At 42.7% G+C, this 25,414-nt stretch overlaps 1 protein-coding gene across 1 annotated transcript in view; it reads left to right on the plus strand.

Moving 5' to 3' along the window:
• The window catches only part of LOC139571488 (protein sidekick-2-like), a 659,762-nt gene that overhangs the window by 442,176 nt on the left and 192,172 nt on the right, over positions 1–25,414 (plus strand). Inside the window, exon 2 of the mRNA XM_071394417.1 lies at positions 23,930–24,089. Within this exon, the coding sequence (XP_071250518.1) occupies positions 23,930–24,089 (160 nt within the window). The remainder of the gene's footprint in view (positions 1–23,929; positions 24,090–25,414) is intronic.

Here is a 25,414-nt window from a genome sequence, read left to right on the forward strand (position 1 = left end):
AAATTCATCTTCTGCACATCTATCACTCCAATGTTTAATTGCTAAATTGTAATTACTTCGCCACTACGGCTTATTTATTTCCTTATCTCCCTAATCTTACAACATTTGCACACACTGTATATATATTTTTTTTTTCTACTCTTACTCTCTCGCCTACTCTTTCCATATACTGTTCTCTCATCCTCTCTCTCATACTATCTCTCCTACTCTCTCTCTCTCCTCATCTCTCTCCTACTCCCTCTCCTACTCTCTCTCTCTCTCCTCTCTCCTTCTCCTACTCTCTCTCCTACGCTCTCCCTCGCTTACTATCTCTCGCTCATACTCTCTATCCTACTCTCTCTCCCTTACTCTTTCTCCTATTCTCTCTCATACTCTCTCTCTCTTCTACTCTCTATCCTACTCTCTCGCTCCTACTCTCTCCCTATACTGCTCTCTCCTCCTCTCTCTCTCTCTCTCTCATACTATCTCTCCTACTCTATCTCTCTCTTCCTCTCCCTCTCCTACTCTCTCCCTCTCCTACTCTCTCCCTCTCTTACTCTCTCTCCTACTCTCTCCCTCACCTACTCTCTCTCGCTCCTACTCTCTATCCTACTCTCTATCCTACTCTCTCTCTCCTATCCTCTCTCATACTCTGTCTCCTACGCCCTCTCCTCTCTCTCCCCTACTCCCTCTCTTACTCTCTCTCCTACTATCTCCCTCGCCTACTCTCTATCGCTCCTACTCTCTAGCCTACTCTCTTTCCCTTACTCTCTCCTCCTCTCTCTTTCCTACTCCCTCTCCTACTCTCTCCCTCTCCTACTCTCTCTCCTACTCTCTTCCTCTCTTATTCTCTCTCATACTCTCTCCCTCGCCTACTCTCTATCGCTCCTACTCTCTATCCTACTCTCTCTCCCTTACTCTCTCTCCTATTCTCTCTCATACTCTGTCTCCTACTCCCTCTCCTCTCTCTCCCCTACTCCCTCTCTTACTCTCTCTCATACTATCTCCCTCGCCTACTCTCTATCGCTCCTACTCTCTAGCCTACTCTCTCTCCCTTACTCTCTCCTCTCTCTTTCCTACTATCTCTCCTACTCTCTCCCTCTCTTACTCGCTCTCCTACTCTCTCCCTCTCCTACTCTCTCTCCTACTCTTTCCCTCTCCTACTGTCTCTCCTACTTTCTCTCCAAATATCTCTCTTACTCTCTCCTACTCTCTCTCTCTACTCGCTCTACTCTCTCTCCCCTACTCCCTCTCCTGCTCGCTCTCCTACTCTCTCCGTCTTCTACTGTCTCTCCTACTTTCTCTCCAAATCTCTCTCCTACTGTCTCTCCTACTCTCTTCCTATCCTACTCTCTTCCTATCCTACTCTCTCTCCTAATCACTCTTACTCTCTCCTACTCTCTCTCTCTCTACTCTCTCTTCTACTCTCTCTCCTAATCACTCTTACTCTCTCATACTCTCTCTCTCTACTCTCTCTTCTACTCGCTCTCTCACTCTCTCTTCCAGTCTCTCATCCCCCGTTCTCTCTCGTACTCTAAGTATAGCATGACTGATCCTTCCAGGGAGTGTGGGCAGGAAAACGCCGACAGGAAACTGGCATTGTGCACAGCATGAGGGGGCACACACAGACTTAAGTGTGCAGACGCGCTTGCATGAGCATGTACACACACACACCCTGCTCCGGCATATACCCTGCCCAGTTACTGCCATCACAGCGTGCTCCACTGGAACATCACATAACATTAAGGCGTTTGGCGCTAGCTTACTGAACTGAACAAAATACCTCCCAGTGACTACGAGGTTTAGACATTTTCACTGTCATTGTTATATACCTCCCTCCATTCTTCCCCCTTCTAATCTGTTCTCCCCTCTTTTCGTTCTCTTTCTCAATTAAATTCAACTCAATTTAAGGGATCCACTTGCCAAAGCAAGTGGAATGAATTATAAATAAATGTGAAATAAACATTACAAGACCATTCAAATGTCGTATTATGTTTATATACAGTGTTGTAGCGATGTGCAAATTGTACAAGTACCAAAGGGAAAATAAATAAACATAAATATAGGTTGTATTTACAATGGTGTTTGTTCTTCACTGGTTTCCCTTTTCTTGTGGCAACAGGTCATACATATTGCTGCTGTGGTGGCACACTGTGGTATTTCACCCAGTAGATATGGGAGTTTATCAAAATTCGATTTGTTTTGGAATTCTTTGTGGATCTGTGTAATCTGAGGTAAATATGTGTCTCTAATATGGTCATACATTTGGCAGGTTAGGAAGTGCAGCTCAGTTTCCACCTCATTCTGTGGGCAGTGTGCCTGTCTTCAAAGATTTCCTTAATTTTGTCAGTCACAGTGGTCAGATATTCTGTATACTGTCTGTTTAGGGCCAAATAGCATTCTAGTCTGCTCCGTTTTTTTTTTTTTAATTTTTTCAAATGTGTCAAGTAATAATTTTTCTGTTTTCTCATGATTTGGTTGGGTCTAATTGTGTTGCTTTCCTGGGGCTCTGTGGGGTCTGTTTGTCTTTGTGAACAGAGGCCCAGGGACTCTTCTACAGGTTCATCTCTCTGTAGTTGATGGCTTTGTTATGGAAGGTTTAGGAATCACTTCCTTTTAGGTGTTTGTAGAATTTAACAGCTCTTTTCTGGATTTTGATAATTATAGGTTATCAGCCTAATTCTGCTCTGCATGTATTATTTGGTGTTTTACATTGTACACAGAGGATATTTTGGCAGAATTCTTCAAGCAGAGTCCCGTTTTGTGAATTATTGTTTGGTGAGTGGACCCCAGACCTCACAACCATAAAAGTGCCTCACCTTGTCTTTTTACAGTGTCAGTACTATCTTTATTTTCCACCTGTCCTCCTCCTCCTCATCCTTCTCCTCATCCTCTTCACACCTTCCCACTATTCTTTATTTCCTCCCCTCCCTTTCTCTATCTCTCATTCTGCTCCTCCTTCTACTTCTTCAGGCAGGACGTGTGAGCTCTATTCAGTAGTGATAACAAGTGGCACCTGAAATAACACCTCATTACTAGCTAATTACAGGTTAGGGCTGTTGGGGATGTTCAAAGGCCTTGTGTGCACCCTGTCGTCTCTACACTGTACACCCTTTGACCCTCTACCTCCTCTCTTTTAACCATCAGACCCCCTGCTGTTTCTAGCAGCTCTGCTGAAACATCCGTCTAATTCAGCTTGACACGAGCCACGCACAGGAGACCCCTACTCTCGTACTGAGAACAAAACTAGGATTTATTTGTATCCAGTTAGTGTTTTATGGAATAGGATTATGGTCTCTCCGAACCCTCATCGTATACCAACACATTAGGCTATGTGGCCTTCCGTATTTCTATTCCGTAAAGCATGTTTTCTCAGTAGTGCGTTGAGCTGATATCCCTATGGAACATTGTCACACACAAACACACACACACATAGAGCACATGAACTAAACAATAAACTAAAGAGCATTGTCTTTGTATGGAAGCCATATAGCCTAATGCTCACTGGCATTAATCAATCAAATTCTACTGTGGCAACATGTCATACTCTTTTGTTCCAGACAGCATCAGATACATGGACAACACATACTGACACAGAGGGACACTGTTTCAGTCGCTAAAATGATTTCTCCACTGTGTTCAGCCTCTTGCGAATTTACAGAAAATAAAGAAAACACCGAGAGATTAAAAATATATATATATATATATTTTTTTTTTGTAAAATATATGAGGAAGCCTGGTTCCCTTGGTATCCATGAATATACGCCACTGATGCAACAACAGCCCAAGTGCTGAGAAAGAAGGTGTTGGCGAGGAATGTCCAGAATATTGTCTCATTCATTACGCAGGTGAAGACAGTTGTGTCTGGATCCACGTTGGATCTAACATCCCTAACCAATTTGATCATCTGTTGTTGTCTGCTTGATTTATAGCAGGGTCTCATTAGATTCAACCAGGGGTGCAACTTTGGTTTTAGAAGTGGGAGAGACATAAAACAAAAATGAATTGCCTTGTTTTGTATCACATTCCAATGATAAAACTGGGGGGTATAGAAATGCAATTTCAGCATGTTGGGGGGGACATGAAAGTTGTGGGGGGGACATGAAAGTTGCGCCCCTGGATTTAACAGAGAAAGCATCAAGGTAATGAATTCATGTCTTCATATGATTTTGTGCCTTCGATTGTCGACTGTGCGCAATTGTGTAGGATAGACTATTGCGCAACACCCAACGCTCTTCTTATGAATTATTCTGGATATAATGACAACAAATGACATAGTGTGAATAAGTCCACTAGGCTATGACCTGGTAATGAAATAACATGACAAATACATTTTGCTTTCCATGTCACACCTGTAAATTAAGTAATTCAGACATAAACGTCTACCTTGTTTGATGATATTTCCATTGCATGTCATGTTGTACTCTGACTGGTGACATTAAGTATGATGACATTTCTCTGTAATGGGGATGACATAGGACTGCCTTATCATGATGTGGTTACATGTATAATGTATAAGGGTCTTTCTATAAATAAATGGGGCCAATGTGTGACATTGGGATCAACATTTAAGAATGGTTTGAAACAAAAATTAAAAGGATTATTATGCAGTTCCACATGTGCATTTAGAGGAATACAAGTTAATATATGCAAATTGTCCCATTACTACACCTTTACAACAAAATAGGCCTAGGACTATACATCCTTCAAGCAGGGTTCATGCAGACATTGGCAAGTCAAATTCAAGGACTTTCAGGGACTTTTTAAAGCATTTCATTGTGATTTTCAAGGACCACAATGTTATACAATTGTATAAGTTATATCATTGTACATGTAGGGTATAATATAGAACCCCTATCCACCCCAAAAATCATGCAAAAAGTGTCAAAGAATATATAAAAAAGGCTATTACCACTTTAAGAATGTATTCATTTTTTTAAGTTCTTGATATTAAAATTATTATTACATTCTAAAATATTTGAGAATAATGTTGACATTGCCTGACTAAATATATTGGATGAATTTTTCGCAGGCACACATAATTAAGCCATGAATAGCAGTAGCATTAATCTCACCATCACTGTTTTTAATTTGAGAAAGTTGCCAAATACCAGGTTCCTTTTTAATGGAAGGATTTGTATGGAAAGCCAAGTTGAAGCCAACTTTAGATGTTGTTGTTCTCATAATAACCACATGTGGTTTTACCGCAACAAAGTAGTGCAACAGAAGTGGCTAAAAACAAAATAGTGGCCACATCTCAACAACATCAAAAATGGATAAAAAAATGAAAACAGAGATAATTATAAGGGAGCAGGATATTATAAATTGGACTTTTCAAGCACCAAATTGAGGAAATGTCTAATTTCAAGGTAGGCCTGTTCAAGTATTGGAATTTTTTATCTCCAAATTCAAGTTCAAGTAGGCTACTTCAAGCCCCTTGTATTGTTTAACAACTTCCAATGCCCTTTGTTGGCGTGTGCCTGCCTGCCTACCTACCTGCCTACCTACCTGTCAGCCAACGGTGGCATGCGGAAGTATTCACCCCCCTTGGCATTTTTCCTATTTTGTTGCCTTACAACCTGGAACTAAAATAGATTTTTTGGGGTGTTTGTATCATTTGATTTACACAACATGCCAACCACTTTGAAGATGATAAATATTTCTTATTGTGAAACAAACAATAAATAAGACAAAAAAAGCAGAAAACTTGAGCGTGCACCCCCTCAAAGTCAACACTTTGTAGAGCCACCTTTTGCAGCAATTACAGCTGCATGTCTCTTGGGATATGTCTCTGTAAGCTTGGCACATCTAGCCACTGGGACAGATTCTCAATTGGATTGAGGTCTGGGCTTTGACTAGGCCATTCCAAGACATTTAAATGTTTCCCCTTAACCTTTCTAGCGCAGGCGTTCCGCTAGCGGAACCCCTCGACAACATTCCGCTGCAAGGCAGCGCAGGAAATTCTAAAATATATTTTAGAAATATTTAACTTTCACACAATAACAAGTGCAATACAGCAAATGAAAGATAAACTTCTTCTTAATCTACCCACCGTGTCCGATTTCAATAAGGCTTTACAGCGAAGCACAACATATGATTATGTTAGGTCAGAGCCAAGTAAAAAAACAGCCATTTTTCCAGCCAAAGATAGGAGTCACAAAAAGCAGAAATATAGATCAAATTAATCACTAACCTTTGATGATCTTCATCAGATGACACTCATAGGACATCATGTTACACAATACATGTATGTTTTGTTTGATAATGTGCATATTTATATCCAAAAATCTCAGTTTACATTGGCGCGTTACGTGCAGTAATGTTTTGATTCCAAAATATCCTTTCACGGATGAATAGGAGTGGAAGGTAGGAGTCAGGTGCAGAGAGCAGAGGGTTCAAGAAAAATAGGCACTTTTATTCCCGGCACAAACGGTCATGCCCAAACACAGGGCGGAAAACACTGACCCACCCAAAACACAGGGTAAAAACGGTCCGGAGCACAAAACCACAGCCAACACTAAACGTGAACACAAAATAATCCCACACAAACTAGAGCGGGCCTAACGGGCTATAAAATCAAGAAAACACAAATAGGAACAGGTGCAACTAATAAGACTAAACTAACAGAAAAGGAAAAAGGGATCGGTGGCGGCTAGTAGGCCAGTGACGACGACCGCCGAGCACCGCCCGAACAGGCAGGGGAGCCAACTTCGGCGGGAGTCGTGACACATCTGGTGATTTTGCAGATAGCCACATCAAATCCCAGAAATACTCATAATAAACATTGATAAAAGATACAAGTGTTATTCACATAATTAAAGATAGACTTCTACTTAATGCAACTGCTGTGTCAGATTTAAAAAAAACTTTACGGAAAAAGCATAATCTGAGTATGGCGCTCAGAGCCCAATCCAGCCAAAGAATTATCCTCCATGTTGGAGTCAACAGAAGTTAGAAATAACATTATAAATATTCACTTACCTTTGATGATCTTCATCAGAATGCACTCCCAGGAATCCCAGTTCGACAATAAATGACTGATTTGTTCCATAAAGTTCCATAAAGTCCATAATTTATGTCCAAATAGCCACTTGTTGTTAGCATGTTCAGCCCAGTAATCCATCTTCATGAGGTGCGAGCACTACGTCCAGACAAAAACTCGAAAAGTTCCATTACAGGTCGTAGAAACATGTCAAACGATGTATGGAATCAATCTTTAGGATGTTTTTAACATAAAACTTCAATAATGTTCCAACCGGAGAATTCCATTGTCTGTAGAAAAGCACTGGAACGAGAGCTAACTCTGTTGGGACTGCGCGTCACGAGCCTGAAACACTCTGCCAGACACCTGACTCATTCAGCTCCCATTCCCCCCTCCTTTATAGCAGAAGCCTGAAACACGTTTCTAAAGACGGTTGCCATCTAGTGGAGGCCTTAGGAAGTGCAACTTGACCCCATAGACACTGTGTATTCATTCGGTAGGACAAGCTTTGAAAAACTACAAACCTCAGATTTCCCACTTCCTGGTTGGATTCTTCTCAGGTTTTCGCCTGCCATATGAGGTATGTTATACTCACAGACATCATTCAAACAGTTTTAGAAACTTCAGAGTGTTTTCTATCCAATACTACTAATAATATGCATATATTAGCATCTGGGACAGAGAAGCATGCAGTTTACTCTAGGCATGCATTTAATCCAAAAGTGAAAATGCTGCCCCCTATCCCAAACAGGTTTTAAACCACTTGAGTGTTGCTTTAGCAGTATGCTTATGGTCATTGTCCTGCTGGAAGGTGAACCTACGTCCCAGTCTCAAATCTCTGGAAGACTGAAACAGGTTTCCCTCAAGATTTTCCCTGTATTTAGCGCCACCCATCATTCCTTCAATTCTGACCAGTTTCCCAGTCCCTGCCGATGAAAAACAACCCCACAGCGTACCTTCTTCCATACGTTTGGGGAGTCTCCCACATGCCTTTTGGCGAACACCAAACGTGTTTGCTTATCTTTTTTCTTTATGCAATGGCTTTTTTCTGGCCACTCTTCCGTAAAGCCCAGCTCTGTGGAGTGTACGGCTTAAAGTGGTCCTATGGACAGATACTCCAATCTCCGCTGTGGAGCTTCGCAGCTCCTTCAGGGTTATCTTTGGTCTCTTTGTTGCCTCTGATTAATGCCCTCTTTCCTGGTCCGTGAGTTTTGGTAAACGGCCCTCTCTTGGCAGGTTTGTTGTTTGATAATGGATTTAATGGTGCTCCGTGGGATGTTCAAAGTTACTGATATTTTTTTATAACCCAACCCTGATCTGTACTTCTCCACAACTTTTTCCCTGACCTGTTTGGAGAGCTCCTTGGTCTTCATGGTGCTGCGTGCTTGGTGGTGCCCCTTGCTTAATGGTGTTGCAGACTATGTGAAGTTTCCGAACAGGTGTATATATACTGAGATCGTGTGACAGATCATGTGCTACTTAGATTGCACACAGGCAGACTTTATTTAACTAATTATGTGACTTTGGAAGGTAATTGGTTGCACCAGATCTTATTCAGGGGCTTCGAGCAAATGGGTTGAATACATATGCACACACCACTTTTCCATTTTTAATTATTTAGCATTTTTTGAATCAAGTAATTTTTTTAATTTCACTTCGCCAATTTGGACTATTTTGTGTCTGTCCATTACATGAAATCCAAATAAAATCCATTTAAATTGCAGGTTGTAATGCAACAAAATATGAAAAACTCCAAGGAGGATGAATAATTTTGCAAGGCACTGTACCTGTGTGTTATGGGGTCTATATTCACTTCTGTGTTATCTCAGTGAACATTGTTTTACAACTTTAATAGTCGGGGGCGACCAGTGGACACACCCCATCCCTGTACTGTGTGTTTGTGTGCGTCCTCTTACATCTCCCTCCTCCCTCCCTCCTTCTGACTGTTACAGTAGCTTTTCCAGTTGGTTCGTACACGACCCCTCTCCTCATATCAGCTGTGAGCAGAGTGTTTCTGAGTAGTTGGTTGATGTGCAAGTTGTTAGTGGGGATGTTCCAGGGCTTTAGCCATGTGATTCTGACACGCGGGACCTGTCTTAGCCTTTATTGTCTCAGTAATGCAGGATTTGATTTGCTCCCATAAACATAATGGCATAGTTTGCTCAGAACATGCAGTGATGCATGGAGCCGTCTCGTCCGCAAGAGAGGCGTTTATTTCTGGATCTTCAGGGAAATTAAACCTGCTTGCCCACACGTCTGAGGTAGATAGACACATAGAGAGACACTCTCTCGCACACAAACACACAAACGTACAAACATAACATTGTGCTCTCGCTCTATGACAGGCACACTAACACAGTCTCTCTCACACCTGTACCCCCACACACTTACGTACACACACACACACACACACACACACATATCCCACAAACACACGTCCTTTTTAAAGTTCTTCTTTCCGAGGAGGCAGTGTTTCATCACCGTGTTGTTCTGCTTTGACGTTATTAGGAAGAGGAGCGATGGCTATGGGGTGAGTGATAAAGGTGGGAGTGCGCACTGAAAGCTGAAAGGTTAGCCAGCAGATTTATGAACCTGCGGCCTTCTCCAGCGAGGCCATTAAAGAATGGAGACGACTTTAATGTTTTACCTTTCTGATTCATGGTGTGAATGCCTTCGTATGTTATCCCCACAGTGAGAAGTGGGGAGGTGGAGGGTAAGGTGTATAGCAATGCCTTCCTATCTTATCCCCACATGAGAGGTGGGAGGGTGGAGGGTCAGTATTGCCCTGTCACAACAATGGACGGACAGAGCATCTTAGCATCAGTGATGGTGAGGTTTGCAAGGGAAAAACACTGGATGCATTTGGCCCTTTCCCAATTCCTTGCGTCGATTCTCATTCCCTCCCTCTGAAATTAAATGTGTGTGTGTGTGTGTGTGTGTGTGTGTGTGTGTGTGTGTGTGTGTGTGTGTGTGTGTGTGTGTGTGTGTGTGTGTGTGTGTGTGTGTGTGTGTGTGTGTGTGTGTGTGTGTGTGTGTGTGTGTGTGTGTGTGTGTGTGTGGGCAGTGGATGATCAGTGTGTGTTATTGTGTGAGCATGTGTGTGTGTCTGGGTAGTGGATAATCAGAGTTTGTTAATGTGTGTGTGGGTGTGTGTGTTTGTGTGTGTGTCTGGGCAGTGGATGACCAGTGTGTGTGTGTGTGTGTGTGTGTGTGTGTGTGTGTGTGTGTGTGTGTGTGTGTGTGTGTGTGTGTGTGTGTGTGTGTGTGTGTGTGTGTGTGTGTGTGTGTGTGTGTGGGCAGTGGATGATCAGTGTGTGTTATTGTGTGAGCATGTGTGTGTGTCTGGGTAGTGGATAATCAGAGTTTGTTAATGTGTGTGTGGGTGTGTGTGTTTGTGTGTGTGTCTGGGCAGTGGATGACCAGTGTGTGTAGTGTGTGTGTGTTGTGTGTGTGTGTGTGTGTGTGTGTGTGTGTGTGTGTGTGTGTGTGTGTGTGTGTGTGTGTGTGTGTGTGTGTGTGTGTGTGTGTGTGTTGGAAGCACAGAATCGTCTAAAATGTCATTGTTGTCTCACCCGTTGTTGTCTTAGCTCTCCCAAACAACACCTGTGATTGCTTTATGCCTCTCTCTAATGTCAATATGCCTTGTATACTGTTGTTTAGGGCAGCTCTCATTGTTTTATTTCACTGCAGAGGCCCTAGTCCTGCTCAACATGCCTCAGATAGCCCCCTAGATAGCCCCCATCCCCAATTACAACATTCTCCATCAAGACAGAACTGCCAAAGGGGGCGGAATCACAATCTAATGTAGAGATAGCCTGCAGAGTTCTGTCATACTATCCAGGTCTATGCCCAAACAGTTTGAGCTTCTACTTTTAAAGATCCATCTCTCCAGAAATACGTCCCTCCCTGTTGCCGCTTGTTATAGACCCCCCTCAGCTCCCAGCTGTGCCCTGGACACCATATGTGAATTGATTGCCCCCCATCTATTGGCAGAGTTCGTACTGCTAGGTGACCTAAATTGGGATATGCTTAATACCCCGGCCGTCCTACAATCTAAGCTAGATGCCCTCAATCTCACATAAATTATCAAAGAACCTACCAGGTACAACTCCAAATCCGTAAACATGGGCACCCTCATAGATATCATCCTGACCAACTTGCCCTCTAAATACAACTCTGCTGTTTTCAACCAGGATCTCAGCTATCACTGCCTCATTGCCTGTGTCCTTTATGGGTCCGCGGTCAAACGACCACCCCTCATCACTGTCAAACGCTCCCTAAAACACTTCTGCGAGCAGGCCTTTCTAATCGACCTGGTCTGGGTATCCTGGAAGGATATTGACCTCATCCCGTCAATAGAGGATGCCTGGTTGTTCTTTAAAAGTGTTTTCCTCACCATCTTAAATAAGCATGCCCCTTTCAAAAAATGTAGAACTAAGAACAGATATAGCCCTTGGGTTCACTCCAGACTTGACTGCCCTTGACCAGCACAAAAACATCCTGTGGCGTTCTGCACTAGCATCAAATAGTCCCTGCGATATGCAACTTTTCAGGGAAGATAGGAACCAATATACACAGTCAGTTAGGAAGGCAAAGGCTGGCTTTTTCAAACAAAAATCTGCATCCTACAGCACTAATTCCAAAAAGTTTTGGGACACTGTAAAGTCCATGGAGAATAAGAGTACCTCCTCCCAGCTGCCCACTGCACTGAGGCTAGGAAACACTGTCACCACTGATAAATCCACGATAATTGAGAATTTCAATAAGCATTTCTCTACGGCTGGCCATGCTTTCCTCCTGGCTACCCCAACGCCACCCCCCCACCCACCGCTTCTCCTTCACCCAAATCCAGACAGCTGAAGTTCTGAAAGAGCTGCAAAATCTGGATCCCTACAAATTAGCTGGGCTAGACAATCTGGACCCTCTCTTCCTAAAATGTTCCATCGCCATTGTTGCAACCCTGATTACTAGTCTGTTCAACCTCTCTTTTGTATCGTCTGAGATTCCTGAAGATTGGAAAGTGGCCGCTGTCATCCGCCACTTTAATTAAAGGGGGAGACACTCTAGATCCAAACTGTTACAGACCTATATACATCCTGCCCTGCCTTTCTTAAGTCTTCGAAAGCCAAGTGACCAAACAGATCACCGACCATTTCGAATCGCACTGTACCTTCTCCGCTATGCAATCTGGATTCCGAGCTGGTCACTGGCACCTCAGCCACGCTCAAGGTCCTAAACGATATCATAACCGCCATCGATAAAAGACAGTTCTGTGCAGCTGTCTTCATCGACCTGGCCAAGGCTTTCGACTCTGTCAATCACCGTATTCTTATCGGTTTCTCTAATGACTGCCTCGCCTAGTTCACTAACTACTTCTCAGAAAGAGTTCAGTTTGTCAAATTGGAGGGCCTGTTGTCCGGACCTCTGGCAGTCTCTATGGGGGTGCCACAGAGTTCAATTCTCAGGCTGACTCTTTTCTCTGTATATATCAATGATGTCGCTCTCATCTCTCCGTAGGTGATGGCTTGTTATGGAAGGTTTGGGAATCGCGTCCTTTTAGGTGGTTGTAGAATTCTACAGCTATTTTCGGATTTTGATCATTTGCGGGGTCGGCCTAATTCTGCTGTGCATGCATTATTTGTTGTTTACGTTGTACACAGAGTATATTTTTTTGTAGAATTCTGCATGCAGATTCTCAATTTGGTGTTTGTCCCATTTTGTGAATTATTGTTTGGTGAACGGACCCCAGACCTCACAACCATAAAGGCCAATTGGTTCTACAGTATAACTGATTCAAGTATTTTTAGCCAGATTCTAATTGGTATGTCAAATTTTATGTCCCTTTTGATGGCATAGAAGGACCATCTTGCTTTGTCTCTCAGCTCGTTCACAGCTTTGTGGAAGTAACCTGTGGCGAGATTTGCATAGTTTTTTGTGTGTTCTAGGTCAACGGTGTCTCAATGGAATTTGTATTTGTGGTCCTGGCAACTGGACCTTTTTTGGAACACCATTATTTTTGTCTTACTGAGATTTACTGTCAGGGCCCAGGTCTGATAGAATATGTGCAGAAGATCTAGGTGCTGCTATAGGCCTTCCTTGGTTGGTGACAGAAACACACTATCATCAGCAAACAGTAGACATTTGACTTCAAATTCTATTAGGGTGAGGCCGAGTGCTGCAGGCTGTTCTAGTGCCCTCGCCAATTTGTTGATATATATGTTGAAGAGGGTGGGGCTTAAGCTGCATCCCTGTCTCACACCACGGCCCAGTAAAAATAAATGTGCTTGTTTTTGGCCAAATGTAACCGCACACTTGTTGTTTGTGTACATGGTTTTGCTAATGTTCTATGTTTTTTCCCCAACACCACTTTCTATCAATTTGTATTACAGACTTTCATGCCAAATTGAGTCAAAAGCTTTTTTGAAATCAACAAAACATGAGGAGACTTTGCCTTTTTTTTCGTTTGTTTGTTTGTCAAATAGGATGTGCAGGGTAAATACGTGGTCTGTCGTATGGTAATTTGGTAAAAAGTAAATTTGACATTTGCTCAGTACATTGTTTTCTCTGAGGAAATGAACTAGTCGGCTATTAATGATAATGCAGAGGATTTCCCCAAGATTGCTGTTGACGCGTATCCCACTGTAGTTATTGGGATCAAATTTGTCTCCACTTTTGTGGATTGGGGTGATTAGTCCTTGTTTCCAAATATTGGGGAAGAGGCCAGAGCTAAGGATGATGTTAAATAGCTTTAGTATAGCCAATTAGAATTTATGGTCTGTTTAATTTACCATTTCATTGAGGATACCATCAATACCACAGGCCTTTTTGGGTTGGAGGGTTTGTATTTTGTCCTGTACTTCATTCAATGTAATTGGGGGATCCAGTTGGTTCTGGTAGTCTTCAATAGTTGATTCCAAGATTTGTATTTGATCATGTATATGTTTTTGCTGTTTGTTCTTTGTTGAAGCGCCAAAAATATTGGAGAAGTGGTTTACCCATACGTCTCCATTTTGCATAGAAAACTCTTTGTGTTGTTGAGTGTTTTAGAGTCTATGGTGGATAAAGTCTATGGATTCTTTAATTACATTGAGCTGATTTCTGACATGCTATTCCTTCTTTTTCCATAGTGTATTTCTGTATTGTTTTAGTGATTCACCATAGTGAAGGCGTAGGCTCAAGTTTTCGGTTGGATATGTTTCTCAATTTCTTTAATAGGTTTTTGCATTCTTCATCAATCCATTGTCATTGTTGTTAATTTTCTTCAATTCTTTATTTTTATTTTTTAGATTTGATACGGAAGCTAAAAGGTTGAATACTGTTTAGGTTTTCTAATGCCAAGTTTAACCTTCACTATTACAGTGGAACGTTTTGTCCAGGAAGTTGTCTCAAATGGATTGAATTTGTTGTTGCCTAATTGTTTTTTGGTTGGTTTCCACACTACATTCCTTCCATCTATAGCATTTATTAATATTATTATTTAATGCCTCATGATTGAGTATTGCTCTGTTCAGGTAGACTGTGATTTTGCTGTGGTCTGATAGGGGTGTCAGTAGGCTGACTTTGAACGCTCTGAGAGACTCTGGGTTGAGGTCAATAATAAAGTAGTCTACAGTACTACCGTCAAGAGATTAGCTATAGGTGTACCTACCGTAGGAGTCCCCTCGAAGCCTACCATTGACTATGTACATGCCCAGCGTACGACAGAGCTGCAGGAGTTGTGACCCGTTTTTGTTGGTTATGTGGTCATAGTTGTGCATAGAGCGGCAGGGTAGCCTAGTGGTTAGAGTGTTGGACTTGTAACCGAAAAGTTGCAAGATTGAATCCCCGACCTGACAAAGTAAAAATCTGTCGTTCTGCCCCTGAAGCAGAACAGGCAGAACCAAGGACTAATCACCCCACTGTTCCTAGGCCGTCATTGAAAATAAGAATGTGTTCTTAGCTGACTTGCCTAGTTAAGTAAAGCTAAAAAAATATATATAAAAACATTTGGGGAAGGGAATGCTATCACCTCCAGGTAGATGTTTGTCCCTGTGTGCTGAGGGTGTCAGGTTCTTTTCCAGTTCTGGCGTTTAGGTCACCACAGACAAGTACATGTCCCTATACCTGGAAATTAGTGATTTCCCCCTCCATAATGGAGAAGATGTCTTCATTAAAGTATGGGGATTCTACTGGGGGGATGTAGGTAGCACACAGGACGACATTTTCCTCTGTTGAGATAATTTCCTTTTGAATTTCTAGCCAAATGCAAAATGATCCTGTTTTGATTCATGTAACCCTCCTGCTGTGTTCCGGTCAAATTGGACCGATTTACAAGTTGTCTCTCTGAAAAATGTAGTTCATTTAATCTGATTGTCATAAGGATCCATGACTTTGTCCACACAAGGCATTTGAAATACATTTAGATGATTTTATTACATTTTGGGTGTTTTATTTAACTTTATTACACCTGTGTTGTTCCCGGTCATAAATGACCGGTCATTAGAAATGAATGGGTGAGACTACAATTAGTGTATAAAATTGAGTTCAGGCACATGCCCATTCATCAGATGGACACACTTCTTCTCCCAGACCCCCACATGCATGTGTGTTTGAGTGCACACACACACACACACACACACACACACACACACACACACACACACACACACACACACACACACACACACACACACACACACACACACACACACACACACACACACACACACACACACACGCACACAAACCTCACTCCCCTTCTTGGCTTCCATGGCAACCCCCACGGGAACCTTTCCACAATGGAATCTTTCCCCCACGGGACCCACACCTGATGGCATTCTCAATAACAATCGCAACATTGTTTCAATAATATATAGAACTTTTCTCGCAGCTCTGGTATAAAAAGCTTTTAAGAGGCCTTGCTCACAATTAATTGTGTGGCAGCACAATGACCAAACGATATACTGTATGTGAGGCTCTTGATCATATCTATGATCATGACTGGTGAGGAGGAGAGAGGTCTTGTTAATCTTTGACATTAAGTAGTTTGTGATAAAAGCACAATATGTTTCATCTGACTATTTGTTATAGTCAAAATAATTATAATTTAAAAAAAATCAAAAACGACTTGTGAGGCCTACAGGCCATAAAAAACAAATAGAAGTTCAAAACTTGTAATGTTCACAAGAACTTAAGTTGATTAAAAGATCACATAACACAACATCAGGTGATAATATATGTACTATTATGGATTTATAATCAGCTATAATGGGGCTGTCATTTTGGACCGGGAACACAGAATGAATTAACTTTTACTTGGTACTCATCCCGGATCCGGGAGCACCCCCCACAGTAAAAAAGCTGACTAGCATAGCCTAGCATAGCGTCACAAGTAAATACTAGCATCTAAATATCATTAAATCACAAGTCCAAGACACCAGATGAAAGATACACTTCTTGTGAATCCAGCCATCATTTCTGATTTTTAAAATGTTTTACAGGGAAGACACAATATGTAAATCTATTAGCTAACCACGTTAGCAAAAGACACCACTTTTTTTACTCCACCAGTTTTTTACTCCATCAGTAGCTATCACTAATTCGACTAAATAAAGATATATATAGCCACTAACCAAGAAACAACTTCATAAGATGACAGTCTGATAACATATTTATGGTATAGCATATGTTTTTTTAGAAAAATGTGCATTTTTCAGGTATAAATCACAGTTCTACATTGCAGCTGCAATCTGAAATAGCGTTGGAAGCAGCCGGAATAATTACAGAGACTGACGTCAATTCATCCTAAAACATTTCTGAAAAATACACAGCCTACAGCAATTGAAAGACACAGATCTTGTGAATCCAGACAATATTTCAGATTTTCTAAGTGTTTTACAGGGAAGACACAATATGTAAATCTATTAGCTAACCACGATAGCAAAAGACACAACTTTTTTTCTCCACCATTTTTTTCCTGCATCAGTAGCTATCACTAATTCGACTAAATAAAGATATATATAGCCACTAACCAAGAAACAACTTCATAAGATGACAGTCTGATAACATATTTATGGTATAGCATATGTTTTTTTTGAAAAATGTGCATATTTCAGGTATAAATCACAGTTCTACATTGCAGCTGCAATCTGAAATAGCGTTGGAAGCAGCCGGAATAATTACAGAGACCGACGTCAATTACCAAAATATTCATCCTAAAACATTTCTGAAAAATACACAGCATACAGCAATCGAAAGACACAGATCTTGTGAATCCAGACAATATTTCAGATTTTCTAAGTGTTTTACAGCGAAAACACAATATATCGTTATATTAGCATACCACATGAGCTAACATCACCCCAGCATTGAATCAATGCAAAAGGGGCGATAACGTTATCGCCACCAAAATATATTAATTTTTTCACTAACCTTCTCAGAATTCTTCAGATGACAGTCCTGTAACATCATATTACACAATGCATATAGAGTTTGTTCGAAAATGTGCATATTTAGCATCACAAATCGTGGTTATGCAATGTAATCTGTCAAAACATGGCATGCATTCTGGCCGACGCCATCTTGGAAAGGCACCTATGTTTACGATTATTTATCGATTAGATTGACTAAAAAAATACAGGTTGGACAGCTAAAGAAAGATGCATTGGTTATTAATGCAACCGCTGATTTAGATTTTTAAAATTAACGTTACAAGACATACATTGTGAGTTACAGCCAGACTAGTGCCGCAAAAAATGGCCGACAACTGCGTTTACATTTTTCCACATAAATACGGAATAAAATCATAAATAACTCTTACTTTTGGACGAGCTTCCATCAGTATCTTGGGCAATGTGTCCTTTGTCCAAAAGAATCGTTGCTTTGTTGTAAAACGACCTCTTAAACTTCGGAACTAGCAGCTAACGATAGCTACACGGCACACACATCCAAATCCTCAAACGCAATACTAAGGAAATTCCGAAAAATAGCAATATACTCGCATAAACTGATATAAATCGGTTTCAAATAACTTCGTCATGATGTTTCTAACACCTATATCGAATTAAATCACAGACGGATAGATCTTTGGTCAATAACGAGAGCTTTTGAGCATGCCATTCTGATGTCCTCCCTTGCGTCCTGGCGAGCGTCGAAAAGAAGGGACATCTCACTCCATTGCCTTTTATAAACTCTGAGAAACACGTAGAGACACCATTCCACTTCTCATTGGTTACTGACATCCAGGGGAAGGCGGGTGCAGTTCATTTCGATCCATAGGTCACACACAGAGTTTTAAACTGATCCGAGATCAGAGACTATTTTTCAGACCTTCGCATGTCCTGTCATGACTTTCGCTGTAGAAAGAGTTTTGGTTCACCCACAGACATAATTCAAACGGTTTTAGAAACTAGAGATTGTTTTCTATCCAATAGTAATAATAATATGCATATTGTACGAGCAAGAATTGAGTACGAGGCAGTTTAATTTGGAAATGTAAAAAAATAAAAAGTGCTAACAGCTCCCCCTATTGACAAAAGGTTAACAGGAAACGAACAAAACAGGAAGGTTAATAGAGTGAGTTAGGTCTGCACTATACCAAATTAGCATACCCCCGGAGTCCCTTCCATGTTTCATACCTGCTAGTTTGGTGGGTGTGACTACCAGCTCTCTGTAACTTAGAGGGCAACCAGTGGGTTAATCTCCTCTATACCATGTTTCTTGTAGGATGACTGTCTGTATTTCTGATTTCTTTGATGAAGTTCCTGCTCTTTAGGCCAGAGGCAGATGTCTTTGTGAGGTCTGATCTGAGGGGTTCTAAATGGGGTGTGGGCGTGGTTCACTTGGAGGGGTGTTTATTGTTTGGGGTGGGGGTGGGAATGTGGTGCTGTAGTCTAGATGTACGTCCTCTTGGCGTGGGTCTTCCCTGTGTAGTTCATTTCCCCCTCTTTAACCACACTAAGGAGGCTGTGAAACTATCTATACAAGCCTCATCTAACCCACATCATCCTGCCTACCAGTCTTCTCTGTTTGTAGACTGGATGTCTTTATGTTCTCTCCATCTTCCCCCCTTTCTTTTATCTTTCTTACTAACCAACCTACGTTGGATTGGTGGAGCCAAAATCGGAGTGCAAAATACCAAGCCAATAGATCATTTTGACAGTTTAATTTCAATTATTGATTATTAGTTCATTAGAAAATTATATAATCCAACCATCCAATTAAATTGGTCTATATTTACAATGATCATCAAGCACAAGGTATTAATTGTAGTACCATCTATCAAGAGTGAGCTATCAGAACCACAAGGGAGAATGACAGTGAGTTGGATAGGAGCTTATTTGATGGAGGTGTGTGTGTGTGTGTGTGTGTGTGTGTGTGTGTGTGCGTGTGTGTGTGCGTGTGCGTGTGCGTGTGCGTGTGTCTGAGTCTGCCTGCCTGTGTGTCAGTGAGTGACTCTGAGCCAGGCAAGTAACTTGCGGGGGGATGGGGTGTCATGACCCCCCCACTATTAGAGTCAGGTCAATATGACCATCTCAATAATTAATGTGATAGATGGGAAATTATTTTCACATTGTAAAGTGGCAGGCAGCTACTGGATTTTTGTGTATTTACCTCACACAGTGCTACTAATTTCTTCACTTTACGCTTGGACTCCCCATCCGCAAATTATCCTTTTGGTTTGGCCCGATCCTCAGAAGCATGGTTTGTGGAGGGAAAAAAAGTTGAGTACAGTGTCTAAGGAGAACATAGATCTGGAATGTAAACTATCTACTGCTCTCTTCTCTTTTCTTAACAAACCCTGAAATCTGTGCACTAAATTGGAAAAACTAATTCATAAACACGAATAAGAATTATGTAGAAAATTATGTTTTTTTCAAATGGAGAAAGTTTCTATTGCCGTATGAGCACTATTCCTCAAAGGAGTGGTTGGTAATGGTTCAATTGGGCTATGTTGTAATATCATAAACCATAAATATCTTCTTTCTAGTAGGCTACACAATTAGTGAAGGGCTGTTTCTATTAACCTCAGGCAGTAGGCTCAAGTGAGCCTGTTTATCTTCCCAGTCAGAGGCAGCCTCCCCTTCTCCCAGACGCTGAACATTGACCAACAGCAGTAACCTATGCTCTTTATTAATGCCAATTTAAAGGCCAACATTGTGGGGGAAAGCACTGATCATGTTTATGCAACCAAACAATCACCATCAAAATACTTCCAGAATGAACTTTATTTTTTATTTAAATTTGAGAATCTACGATAGTGGCATGTTTATTTTTATTTATTTATTTCACCTTTATTTAACCAGGTAGGCCAGTTGAGAACAAGTTCTCATTTACAACTGCGACCTGGCCAAGAGAAAGCAAAGCAGTGCGACACAAAAAACAACACAGAGTTACACATAAACAAACTTACAGTCAATAGCACAATAGAAAAATCTATATACAGTGTGTGCAAATGTAGAAAAGTGGGGAGGTAAGACAATAAATTGGCCATGGAGGCGAAATAGTTACTATTTAGCATAAACACTGGAGTGATAGATGTTCAGATGATGATGTGCAAGTAGAGATACTGGGGTGCAAAAGAGCAAGAGGATAAATAACAATATGGGGATGAGGTAGTTGGGTGTGCTATTTACAGATTGGCTGTGTACAGGTACAGTGATCGGTAAACTGCTCTGACAGCTGATGCTTAAAGTTAGAGAAGGAGATATAAGACTCCAGCTTCAGTGATTTTCAGTTCGTTCCAGTCATTGTCAGCAGAGAACTGGAAGGAAAGGCGGCCAAAGCAAGTGTTGGCTTTGGGGAAGACCAGTGAAATATACCTGCTGGAGCGCCTGTTTTCAGTAATCCAGCACCTTCCCCTGTTTTGAGTAATCCCGCACCCTCTCCTGTTTTCAGTAATGTTGCACCCTCCCCTGTTTTCAGTAATCCAGCACCCTCCCCTGTGCTTTATCTAAATCCATCTAAATGTTTTATGAGATTGGAGAACACATTTGGAGGGATCTTTGACCATTGTTCTATACAGAATCTTTTCAGATCATTGATATCCTTTGTCTGCACTGAAGGACTGCTCTCTTCAATTCAAACTGCATATTTTCATTGGGGTTCCAGTCCAGAGACTTAGATGGCCATTGTAAAATGTTGATTTTGTAGTCAATTAACCATTTATTTTGATGTGTGCTTGGGGTTATTGTCTTACTGGAAGATCCACTTGTGGCCAAGTTCCAGCCTCCTGGTAGAGGCAGCCAATGTCCTGGTACTTGATAAAGTTCATGATGCCGTTGTCCTTAACAAGGGCTCTAGGACCAGTGGAAGCAAAATAGCCCCATAACTTCAAAGATCCACCACCATATTTAACTCTCAAAGGCCAAACTCAAATACCTACTCTCAAAGGACAAACCCAAATAACTACTCTCAAAGGCCAAACCCAAATACCTACTCTCAAAGGACAAACCCAAATAACTACTCTCAAAGGCCAAACCCAAATACCTACTCTCAAAGGCCAAACCCAAATACCTACTCTCAAAGGCCAAACCCAAATACCTACTTTCAAAGGCCAAACCCAAATACCTACTCTCAAAGGCCAAACCCAAATACCTACTCTCAAAGGCCAAACCCAAATACCTACTCTCAAAGGCCAAACCCAAATACCTACTCTCAAAGGCCAAACCTAAATAACTACTCTCAAAGGCCAAACCCAAATACCTACTCTCAAAGGCCAAACCCAAATAACTACTCTCAAAGGCCAAACCCAAATACCTACTCTCAAAGGCCAAACCCAAATACCTACTCTCAAAGGCCAAACCCAAATACCTACTCTCAAAGGCCAAACTCAAATACCTACTCTCAAAGGACAAACCCAAATAACTACTCTCAAAGGCCAAACCCAAATACCTACTCTCAAAGGCCAAACTCAAATACCTACTCTCAAAGGCCAAACCCAAATAACTACTCTCAAAGGCCAAACCCAAATACCTACTCTCAAAGGACAAACCCAAATAACTACTCTCAAAGGCCAAACCCAAATACCTACTCTCAAAGGACAAACCCAAATAACTACTCTCAAAGGCCAAACCCAAATACCTACTTTCAAAGGCCAAACCCAAATACCTACTCTCAAAGGCCAAACCCAAATACCTACTCTCAAAGGCCAAACCCAAATACCTACTCTCAAAGGCCAAACCCAAATACCTACTCTCAAAGGCCAAACCTAAATAACTACTCTCAAAGGCCAAACCCAAATACCTACTCTCAAAGGCCAAACCCAAATACCTACTCTCAAAGGCCAAACCCAAATACCTACTCTCAAAGGCCAAACCCAAATACCTACTCTCAAAGGCCAAACCCAAATACCTACTCTCAAAGACCAAACCCAAATACCTACTCTCAAAGGCCAAACCTAAATAACTACTCTCAAAGGCCAAACCCAAATACCTACTCTCAAAGGCCAAACCCAAATAACTACTCTCAAAGGCCAAACCCAAATACCTACTCTCAAAGGCCAAACCCAAATAACTACCCTCAAAGGCCAAACCCAAATACCTACTCTCAAAGGCCAAACCCAAATACCTACTCTCAAAGGCCAAACCCAAATACCTACTCTCAAAGGCCAAACCCAAATACCTACTCTCAAAGGCCAAACCCAAATACCTACTCTCAAAGGCCAAACCTAAATACCTACTCTCAAAGGCCAAACCCAAATACCAAGCATAATTGGACCAAATGTGTGTGTGTGTGTGTGTGTGTGTGTGTGTGTGTGTGTGTGTGTGTGTGTGTGTGTGTGTGTGTGTGTGTGTGTGTGTGTGTGTGTGTGTGTGTGTGTGTGTGTGTGTGTGTGTGTGTGTGTGTGTGTGTGTGTGTGTGTGTGTTTGCACTCCTGTGTGTGCGTCTATTAGTCTGCACAGCTGTGTATTTGTGTGGGAGTGTGTGAGTTTGCACGTGGGTATGAGCGTGTGTGCGTGCCTGTTTGTGTATCATCATATTCTATACTATTCTCAATATATTCCATAGGGAACATCACCTGTGGCTTTCTCCCTGTGTCTTCACTGGGCTTCTACAGTACGTGTTACATCCTGAGGGACACAGAGAGAAAATGAAAGGATTTCACACATTTCCCTTGTCTTGTTCATCTTCTATCTACCCCTGTGTGGGCTGGGGGAAGTGGTATGCCATGGTGAATCATCCAGAAACATAGTGAGCAAATCTCCAATCCACGTGTTTACTAGTTAGCAGGCTGTGGCCCTCTGTTCCTAGTCAGCAGACTGAGGCCCTCTGTTACTAGTCAGCAGGCGGAGGCCCTCTGTTACTAGTCAGCAGGCTGAGCCCCTCTGTTACTAGTCAGCAGGCTGAGGCCCTCTGTTACTGGTCAGCAGACTGAGGCCCTCTGTTATTAGTCAGCAGGCTGAGGCCCTCTGTTATTAGTCAGCAGGCTGAGGCCCTCTGTTACTAGTCAGCAGGCTGAGGCCCTCTGTTACTAGTCAGCAGACTGAGGCCCTCTGTTACTAGTCAGCAGACTGAGGCCCTCTGTTACTAGTCAGCAGGCTGAGGCCCTCTGTTACTAGTCAGCAGACTGTGGCCCTCTGTTACTAGTCAGCAGCCTGAGGCCCTCTGTTCCTAGTCAGCAGAGTGTGGCCCTCTGTTCCTAGTCAGCAGACTGTGGCCCTCTGTTCCTAGTCAGCAGCCTGAGGCCCTCTGTTACTAGTCAGCGGACTGTGGCCCTCTGTTACTAGTCAGCAGGCTGAGGCCCTCTGTTACTAGTCAGATTAGAGAGCGAGAGCAGTGGAGCATGTCCAGATTTATTTGGGTGACACACAAGCATGTCCCTGCTGTCACACAACTACACTGAACGTTTCTCCCCATACAGTCAATGTATAATCACCAAGGTTTGCTTCTCTTTCTGTTCTTCTGATGCTGTTAATTGATCACCTGTGAACCTGTGAGTATCTTCCATGTGTGACTCTGTCTCTCTCTTTCTCCCGTCCCCTTCTCCAGATGACGTGCCGCCCTACTTTAAGACGGAGCCGGTGCGGAGCCAGTTGCACCTGGAGCGTAACAGGCTGGTGTTGACATGTATGGCAGAGGGGAGCTGGCCCCTGGAGTTCAAATGGATCCACAATGGCACTGAGCTCACACGCTTCTCACAGGAGTACAGGTGAGTGCTGCCACTATATACTGTAATTGCCTCTATATATCCAAAATGGCACCAAGCTCAGACACTTCTTACTGAAGTACAGGTGGAGAGAGAAGATACATAAGATACTCTGTCACCTCTCTTCAGCCCTCCCCTGCTCCTCCTCACTTCGGCCCTATCAGGCTCCTCCTCACTTCGGCCCTATCAGGCTCCTCCTCACTTCGGCCCTATCAGGCTCCTCCTCTCTTCGGCCCTGTCAGGCTCCTCCTCTCTTCCGCCCTCCGCTGCTCCTCCTCTCTTCGGCCCTGTCAGGCTCCTCCTCTCTTCCGCCCTCCGCTGCTCCTCCTCTCTTCGGCCCTGTCAGGCTCCTCCTCTCTTCAGCCCTGTCAGGCTCCTCCTCTCTTCGGCACTGTCAGGCTCCTCCTCTCTTCGGCCCTGTCAGGCTCCTCCTCTCTTCGGCACTGTCAGGCTCCTCCTCTCTTCGGCCATGTCAGGCTCCTCCTCTCTTCGGCCATGTCAGGCTCCTCCTCTCTTCGGCCCTGTCAGGCTCCTCCTCTCTTCGGCCCTGTCAGGCTCCTCCTCTCTTCGGCCCTGTCAGGCTCCTCCTCTCTTCGGCCCTGTCAGGCTCCTCCTCTCTTCGGCCCTGTCAGGCTCCTCCTCTCTTTGGCACGGTCAGGCTCCTCCTCTCTTCGGCCCAGACAGGCTCCTCTTCTCTTTTGCCCTCCCCTGCTCCTCCTCTCTTCAGCCTCACATCTGCTGCAATGCCACTCACAACCTTTGACCTCCATGAGAGAGAGAGACGTCTATCTATCTATCTATCTATCTATCTATCTATCTATCTATCTATCTATCTATCTATCTATCTGTCTGAAACACCACAGTGTGCCATCACAGCAGCAAGATTTCTCACCTGTTTCCACATGAAAAGGGCAACCAGTAGAGCACAAACAACATTGTAAATTCAACCTGATCGTGGACTACAGCAAAAGGGGGCCGAGCATGCCCCCACTCACTTCGACAGTTCTGTAGTGGAGCGGGTCAAGATCTTCAAGTTCATTGGCGTCCAAATGAATAACAAACTATCATGGTTCAAACACACCAAGATAGTTGTGAAGAGGGCACGACAAAGCCTATTCCCCATCAGAAGACTGAAAACATTTGGCATGGATCCTCATATCCTAAAAAAGTTCTACAGCTGCACCATTGAGAGCATCCTGACTGGTTGGATCACCGATTGTTATGGCAACTGCTCGGCATCTGACCGCAATGCGCTACAGATTGTAATGTGTACAGCCCAGTACATCACTGGGGCCAAGCTTCCTGCCTTCCAGGACCTCTGTACCAGA

The sequence above is a fragment of the Salvelinus alpinus genome, chromosome 3 (assembly GCF_045679555.1).
Source record: "Salvelinus alpinus chromosome 3, SLU_Salpinus.1, whole genome shotgun sequence".
NCBI classification, from domain to species: Eukaryota; Metazoa; Chordata; class Actinopteri; order Salmoniformes; family Salmonidae; genus Salvelinus; species Salvelinus alpinus.